The sequence below is a fragment of the Camellia sinensis genome, chromosome 7 (assembly GCF_055761805.1).
Source record: "Camellia sinensis isolate YWXY chromosome 7, ASM5576180v1, whole genome shotgun sequence".
NCBI classification, from domain to species: Eukaryota; Viridiplantae; Streptophyta; class Magnoliopsida; order Ericales; family Theaceae; genus Camellia; species Camellia sinensis.
In genome coordinates this window covers 26,894,457-26,903,104 of record NC_138967.1, presented here as the reverse complement: position 1 = coordinate 26,903,104, position 8,648 = coordinate 26,894,457, and the positions used below count along the sequence as shown (strand labels likewise).

Below are 8,648 nucleotides of genomic sequence, written 5' to 3'. Positions count from 1 at the left end.
TGTCCCAATAAAGACAAGAAAGAAGAAAAGGTGAACGTTGCACGAGATAGAGATAATGGTGAAGGATCAGCCTTCACAGTTTCATCATATGGCCAGTCTGATGAATGGATTCTAGATTCTGGATGTCCTACCACATGTGTCCTAACAAGCAGTGGTTCTCGAGCTTATGAGAGTTCGATGGAGGAGTTGTACTAATGGGCAACAACTAAGCTTGCCAGACAAAGGGGATTGGAACAATTCGACTGAAGATGCATGATGGAACAATCAGAATTCTTGAAGATGTTTGGTATGTACTAGATTTGATGAAGAATCTCATCTGAGTGGGAGTTTTAGACTCCAAAGGTTACAGAGTAGCTGTGGAAGGTGGAGTCCTCAAGTTATTCGAGGAGCATTTGTTGCAATGAAGGGTACCTGAAAGGGAAATTTATATTTCCTAGACGGCTTTACAGTCACAGGGACAGTGGCTGTCTCCACCAGCTCAGAAAATGATGTATCAGACACTTCCAGACTTTGGTACATGCGTTTAGGGCATGTCGATGAAAAGGCTTTACAAGGGTTGGTAAAGCAAGGCCTGTTAAAAGATGCCAAAACAGGGAAGCTTGAGTTCTGCGAGCATTGTGTACTGGGCAAGCAAACAAGTATCAAGTTCGGTACTGCTATTCATTGTACCAAAGGGATTCTAGACTACGTTCACACCGATGTATGGGGTCCTTCCAAGAATGCTTCTTTGGGAGGTAAACACTACTTTGTGTCGTTCATTGATGATTTCTCAAGAAGAGTTTGGGTTTATACAATGAAGCATAAAGATGAAGTATTAGAAATCTTTCTTATGTGGAAGAAAATGATTGAGACCCAGACAGGTAGAAAGATCAAGAAGCTTAGATCTGACAATGGTGGGGAATACACATCAGATCCCTTCTTTGAGGTTTGCTAGAATGAAGAGAGAGTGAGACATTTCACAGTTCTTGGAAAACCGCAGCAAAATGGAGTTGCAGAACGCATGAGCTGCACTTTGGTGGAGAAAGTCCGATGTATGCTGTCACATTCTGGATTGAGCAAGGCATTTTGGGGCGAGGCATTGAACTATGCTCATCATCTTGTTAACCGACTACCTACTGCAGCACTAGATGGCAAGACCCCCATGGAGGTATGGTCAGGAGTGCCAGCTACTGATTATGATCAGCTACGTATCTTCGGATGTCCAGCCTATTTTCATGTTACAGAATCTAAGTTGGATCCTAGAGCCAAGAAAGCTATCTTCTTAGGCTTTAGTGACGGTGTCAAGGGATACAGACTCTGCTGCCCTGAATCAAAGAAAGTTGTCACTAGAAGAGACGTTACCTTTGATGAGTCTACAATGCTGAAGCAATCAAATCCTCAAGAAAATAATGAAGCATTGAAGAAGTCAGTGCAGGTGGAGTTTGAGACTCCAGCAAAGACTATTAAGCCAATTAACCATCCTGAAGAAGTCTTAGTGGATAGCTCTGAAGAGAGTTCAGATGAAAATGAAGATCCAGAGGCCCCACAACAATCAGAACCCATTACAATCAGGAAAAGAAAAAGGGTTACTAAGCAACCCGGTTGGATGACCGATATGGTAGCCTATGCACTTCCAATTATTGAAGACAATGTTCCTTGAACTTTCAAAGAAGCCATGCAAAATGCAGAAAGTGTTAATTGGAACGAGGCTATGGATGAAGAGATCGGGTCACTTCACAAGAACCAGACTTGGGAGTTGGTGCAACTTTCAAAGGGAAAAAAAGCAATTGGGTGCAAGTGGGTTTACACCAAGAAGGAAGGCATCCCAGGCAAAGACAACATTAGATTCAAAGCCAGATTGGTAGCTAAAGGCTATGCCCAAAAGGAAGGAATAGACTACAATGAGGTATTCTCACCTGTATTCTCACCTGTTGTGAAGCACACATCTATTCGTATCTTGCTAGCTTTGGTTGCATAGTTTGATCTCGAGCTCGCCCAACTTGATGTCAAAATTGCCTTTTTACATGGAGATCTTGAAGAGGAGATATACATGTCCCAGCCAGATGGTTTCAAAGTTGCTAGAAAAGAGAATTGGGCCTGTAAGCTGAACAAATCATTGTATGGATTGAAGCAATCCCTGAGACAGTGGTACAAAAGATTTGATCGGTTCATGATAGAGAAAGAATACACAAGAAGTCAATTTGATCATTGTGTATATTTCCGTAAGCTTCCCGATGGGTCCTTTATCTATTTGCTCTTATATGTAGATGAGAGGGAGATTTATGATTTGGATTGGGCCGTGGTAAAGGCCGGACAGATTTGGGTCAGACAGAGTGGTGCCGTACAAATTTGGACCGAACGGGTGTTGGGCCGAGCTGTATTGCTCGGCCTTGGAGGAAGCTGCTTGGTTAAGGCAGCGCGTGGATTGACCGAGCTGCAAGGATCCGTGGGTACGACTCCGGTCAGGTGAAAAATCCAGTGCCAGGAAAGGCAATGTTGGACCGAGATACCTGTTTGCTCGGCAGGTGAGTCGACCGCAGACAAGCGTGAGTTGCCCCGATCTCGGCTTTGCCTAGATTCCGCCGAGTCCGGTCCTCACCTGAGCTTAGCTGTTGGAGTACTTGGGCATGAAGCGCAGCATGGCAGATTATGGCCAAGATGGTATTGACCGGCTGCTGAGCTCCCAGCTGAATGGATAAGCAGTTGGGTTAGGTGGAGCTCAGCAAGGTGTATGCTGACAGATGGGATAGCAGTGCCACATGTTGAGAGGGCTCAGGGAGTGGATTTGGGGCGCAAAAGGTATATAAGCATGTCTGCGCCCCCCATACTGGCAGATGAACAATTTGTAAGGAAATTTCTATACTCAAACACTCCTCTCTCTATCCTAAGGTGTGTGCTAACTTGATCGTCGGAGGGTTTTTCCGGCCACATACCGCCGGGTAGCTCACCGTTATTTGCTCGCAGGTGATCGGACATAAACGGAGCTCGGAAGAAAGGAGTACGGGCTTGCCGGAATATTTGCTCCCCGTACAGTAGATGATATATTAATTGCACCAAAGTGCAATGAGAAGATTGACAAACTCAAGGCACAGTTAGCAAGAGAGTTTGAAATGAAGGATTTGGGAGAAGCAAAGAAAATTCTTGGCATGGAGATCAAGAGAGACAGGAAGAAGGGCACGGTTCATCTGACACAAACTCAATACTTGAAAAAGGTGTTAGACAGATTTCGCATCAATGGGAAAACAAAAGTTGTGAGTACACCATTGGCCCCTCATTTCAAGCTCAACGTTTCGATGTCTCCACGCACAGAAGAAAAAAGGAAGCATATGGCACAAGTTCCATATGCAAATGTAGTTGGTGCATTAATGTATGCTATGGTTTGTACAAGGCCTGACATCTCACATGCTGTGAGTATTGTAAGCAGGTATATGCATGATCCAGGAAAAGATCACCGGCAGGCAGTGAAATGGATCCCAAGGTACATACATAGCACGGTTAATCTGGGATTGAAGTTCAAGAGAGATAACCGACTTCGGTAGAATTTGGTTGGATATGTGGACTCAGATTATGCTGGTGACTTCGACAAACGCCGATCAACAACAGGGTATTTATTTACGCTTGCTATAGGGCCGGTGAGTTGGAGGTCAACGCTTCAGTCAACGGTGGCTTTGTCTACTATAGAGGCAGAGTACATGGCAGTAACGGAAGCCTTTAAGGAAGCTATTTGGCTACATGGATTGATTGAGGACTTGGGTATTGTTCGGAAGCACGTTGAGGTGTACTGTGACAGTCAGAGTACCATTTGTTTGGCAAAGAACCAGGTTCATCATTCTTGTACCAAGCACATTGATGTCCGTTTCCATTTTATTCGAGAAATTGTGAATGAAGGGGATATTCTGCTTCAAAAGATTAGTGCTGCAGATAATTCGGCCGATATGCTCACAAAAGTGGTTTCTGGGATCAAGTTCCAACATTGTTTGGACTTGGTCAACATCTCTCGGAACTGAGCACCTTCGGGTGTATGACAGTGTTAATTGATCACTATGTTAGATAAGAGAATCCTCGCCAAGGTGGAGATTTGTTGAAGATTGGGCTAAAGATTCAGCCGAACTACTTACATGGGTTGAGGGGGTGATTTGTTAGAGATCACCCCATGTGATCATAGGGTGGCTGCCACATGGTGGGAAAGGATGGCATCAACTCTCCTAGCTATCCACATGGTAGGGCAGCATCCAACTCACTAAAGGCGTGGAGAAGGAGCTGGCCATGTGTTAGCCAAGCCCTCCAGCTTGCTCCATCTTCAGTGTATAAATGGAGAGGCTAAGGGGAGGTTTGAAAGATAGTGAAAAAACAGTCTGAGAGTGTGTCTCCATTGTAATCTTTGCATTTCTCTCAATATAGTGAAATCCGCTGCCCGTGGACGTAGGCGATTTGTCGAACCACGTTAAAACTCTTGTGTTATTGCTTGGTTGTGTTTCCTGGTGTGCCCCCAATACCATTGCTCCTGTTGCAATCTGTAGAAGACCAGCAGCGAGAGAATAGCGATACAGAAGCTTAGTTTGATCCCCATAATCAGCTGAAGCAAAATAAACCAAAACAACACAAGTGGATAATATCATGGCCATGGAATCTATTACGACAAAAGCTTTGAAAGCTGCTTCTTTTGTTAGAATCGCCATGCCTTGATTTGGGCCATCGTTGCTGTTGTAGCCACCTGGCATGGTGAAACCAGCTGCAAAAGTCACGGTTGCTACGAGTGTAGCCACTATCAAATGGGTATCTCCTGCTTTCCTGACGTCAATGGGTATCGACTTTTTAAATTCAGCGCGTTCTTTCTTCTCGTTTGCTAAAACCTCATTATCTTTGCTAATTACATTTCGCAAACCTAGTGTAGCACCAGCTGCTTCCAATTCTTCTTTTATGAGAACCTGTAATAATCATTCTTCAATCAATTACAAAAACATTGTATCTAAATAATAACTTTAGTGAATTAAAGTAAAAAGCAACCCTGCAGTCGTGTGTACAAGGCTTCTGTGACTATGCAGTCTGGATAGGATTAAGGGTTGACATCGATGTACCTTTTGCACAGCTGCGGTTTCAAAATATGTTGATATGTCAAGGGGAGTCCAGTTTCCTTTGTTAAAGACAACCTTATCTGCTTTTCGGTGATCTATGAGGTCGATTGCAATCTACCAGTAGCAATGAGGTGGAGAGGGGTGTTCCCATCGACATCTTTCTGATTTATAAGGCCACTGAGTGAATAATTTTTCAAGATGAATTTAATCACCATCTTTTTCTCATTCTCCATTGCAACATGAAGAATATTTTGGCCTTTATGATTAACCATCTCCCAACAATCAGGACATTGTGATATAAGCTCTTGAATTACACTAACATGTTCTTGACTAGCTGCTACATGAAGAGCTATCTTATTATCATCTTGGTCTGCAATAAGGTATGCAATGGATTTATCCGAGTCTAGTAGCTGTTTAGCCCTATGTACATGACCGAACAGCGCAGCATAGTGAAGTGATGTCCAGCCATGCACGTCTGGCTCCTTGGCCAAATCTTTCTTCCAATCCAACAATGTTTTGGTGCCTCCTGGAGTACAATTTAGCAAAAGCAATAGCAAAGATGAAAACCACCTGAACAAAGAAAATGCTTCCTATCTTCCTAAAACATGGGGACAAAATTTTCTCTGCAATTCCTTACCCTTACATCCCTGCTTCATAAATCTGAGGGAAAATTACACGAGTAATCCTACTTTTGCCCTCGTGTCATTTTGATTTCTATAATTGTAATTGGCTTGAATTTGACCACGATTTTTTCTTTACTTTGTCTCAATTTGGTCTAATTGATTAAAACTAATAAAACATTATTTTATAGAAAATACGTACATAAGCGTCATGAGTCATATTTTTAGGGGCAAAATTATATATTTGATCAACTCAATCAATTAATCTCAACCAACCCAACATTTTTTTTTCCGTAATAACCTTAATGTTATTGTCAATTGAACTAAATTGAAACAAAATCTAAAATTAATTTTTTGCAGTACAATCTTAATTTGGTAGGATCTTTTAATAATTTATAATATTTATGGCTTATATTTTATTTTTATAATTTTTTCAGGGGCTAAATAAGTTTGAATTAAATACTTTAGGAAATTAATAGATTGAATCGATAGTTCATGAACTAAGGCCACGTTTGGGAATAAAAAAAATTAGTATGTTTGGAATGACTTTTTGATTTTTCATGAAAAGATGTGCAAAAAGTAGAGAGAAAAAGAAATCTTTAACTTTTTAATATTTGTTGTTGGCTTTTTGATTTTTTTATTAACTTTTTGTTTTTTAGCTAAAAAGTGATATTGCCAAATGAGGCCTAAATAGGCTTTGATTTATATACTTTTAAGGACCTAGTAGACTCAATTTATAATTTGGGGACTAAATAGATAATTTGATGGAGTAAAAAGTAAAATAAACTCTTTATTTAATTATGCTTCCTAGACTGTATAGAAAAATTTATTGAATCTAAATAAGTGATTTTACTTCAAAATTGAATCTCAATATTTGAATTAATTGCAACTAAAAATATAAGAACAGTAATATTTAAGTGAAACACTGATATAATTTGTTCAATTTTTCTTTAATGTTATAACTCTGGATTTTTGTATAAAGTAACGCTAGAGACTCACGTTTGTGACTCCCAAATATACCCACAATGATGTGATGAGAAGTAGAGTTTCACATGATTAAGAAGTAGAGTTTCACATGATCGAGCATGCGACAAATAAAAAATTGACACTTCCATTTCACATTCTTGTAGGTGAAATAATAAAGGTTTATTAAGAGTTTGAAACATTTATGGTTAAAATATATAAAAGAATAATATTAAATTTTATCTTTTTAAATTTTTATAATCATATTTTTTTATTTGAATTTTATCTTTTTTGATTGATGCATAAAAATACAGGCCCCATATACATATTATGGATTCGCTTTACCGCTACATATATATCACCAATGATCTTTTAGAGTGTTTTTTTTCTAAAGTTTCCTAAAGTGGTGTATTATGTAGTTGAGATTTAATGTTAATGTGACTTGTCATTAAATCTCAACCACACAATGCACCACTCTAGGAAACTTTAAAAAAAAAAAAAATTCTAGAGGATCCTTACTCCATATATATACCTTCATTGTTAGAAATTACTGCAGCGTGCAAAGCTGTTCTACCAGCAGGGCCACCATAAGCCGGTGCTCTGCAAGTTTCAAGATATCGGACACCACTTCAAGGTACCCTCTCCCGGCAGCAATGTAAAGCGGACTTTCATCGGCATTGTTTGCCCGGTATGTAAACCCAGGATCTTCTTCAATCAACAGCCTGACCAGATCGGGTTTTGGTTGTAGTTTGAACGGTTTTAATATGGCAAGATCAGGGTGACGATACCTCACAGCGTCTTGTAAGGCCGTGTCTCCATCATCATTTGTCGCCCTCAACATCTTCTTGGTGATTTCAGAGCCGCTTTCTATCTCTACAAGATCATGATCCAGTGACGTTGCACATTCAATGAGTGATTTGACTATGTCCTAGTGTCCCTCCCTTGCGGCAACATGAAGAGCGGTGTCGACTTTTGCATTCTGACGATTTAACAGCGACGAATTCTTGCTTAGGATCTCTCGGACACATTGTGAATTGCCGAATTGGGCTGCAATGTAGAGGACAGTGTTCTTGTTTGGGGTGACCTCGGCTTCAAGTTGGTCAACATATTGCTCCAAGACAACAATGTTGCCTTCCTTGGCAGCTCTGTATAAACCAGGATCCATGTCTGACTGCTCTCTATATTGTTTTTGGAACTTAATTAGCTTGCTTTTGCATTTGTATATATATATATATGTTGTTTATTGAGAGGAGTGGGTAGTAGATTAGCAATGCTCGACAATGTAGCAGTTTAGCAATGCTCAACAACAATACAACGCCGAGAAAAATTAACGAGGAAAAAAAAATTTGGCATCCTGCACAGCAGTGACCGTTGTGCAGTTCGTGGAACTCATTTTGGATCTTATTTTGTTGATTTGAACAATTCAAATTTTAAGAATGCCGAGAAGAATATACTGAAAAATCAAATTAATTGAATATTAATAACCTTTCTTCAAATCAAATTTATGTTTAATTAGATACATACATACTTATTTTTTTTTCTTCATATAGATGTGATTTAATGAAAAAGTTATTGATATTCGATCAACTTATTTTTTTAGAGGTATATTATTCTTGATGTTTCCTAAAATTTGAATATTTAGATCATCAAAATAGAACTCGAAATAAGTCTCACGAATCGTACAATAGTCACTACTTTACATCATGAATAATAGTGACACCAACTAAAAAAAAAAAATCTAGCAATCACAATCATTATAAGTGTAACCCATATCTCACCAATTCGATTTGGGATACATTTCATGGTATATAGTATTTCTATAGCAACACTTTCAACACAAGTTATATGGAAAAGCTTTGTATCTGAAAAACAATCCTTAAAATGAAAAAAATTATTGAATGGTCCTCGGATATCATGTGATATTACTTATGTGGTGTTCTTGACCAATTAAAAATTGCATATATTATTTCTTGTCTTCTAACTATCTAATAAGGTGAATCAATATTGTTCT

At 39.4% G+C, this 8,648-nt stretch overlaps 1 protein-coding gene across 1 annotated transcript; it reads right to left on the bottom strand.

Annotated features, from left to right (window-relative positions):
- Nucleotides 1-4,188: 4,188 nt before the first annotated feature.
- LOC114322335 (protein ACCELERATED CELL DEATH 6-like) lies at nt 4,189-7,802 on the bottom strand. The gene is made up of 7 exons (XM_082880549.1): nt 7,622-7,802; nt 7,336-7,510; nt 7,170-7,237; nt 5,267-5,580; nt 5,058-5,168; nt 4,476-4,907; nt 4,189-4,299 (listed from the first exon to the last, which is right to left on the bottom strand). The coding sequence occupies exons 1-7, from the start codon at nt 7,800-7,802 to the stop codon at nt 4,189-4,191; spliced, it is 1,392 nt and encodes a 463-aa protein (XP_082736675.1).
- Nucleotides 7,803-8,648: the final 846 nt, after the last annotated feature.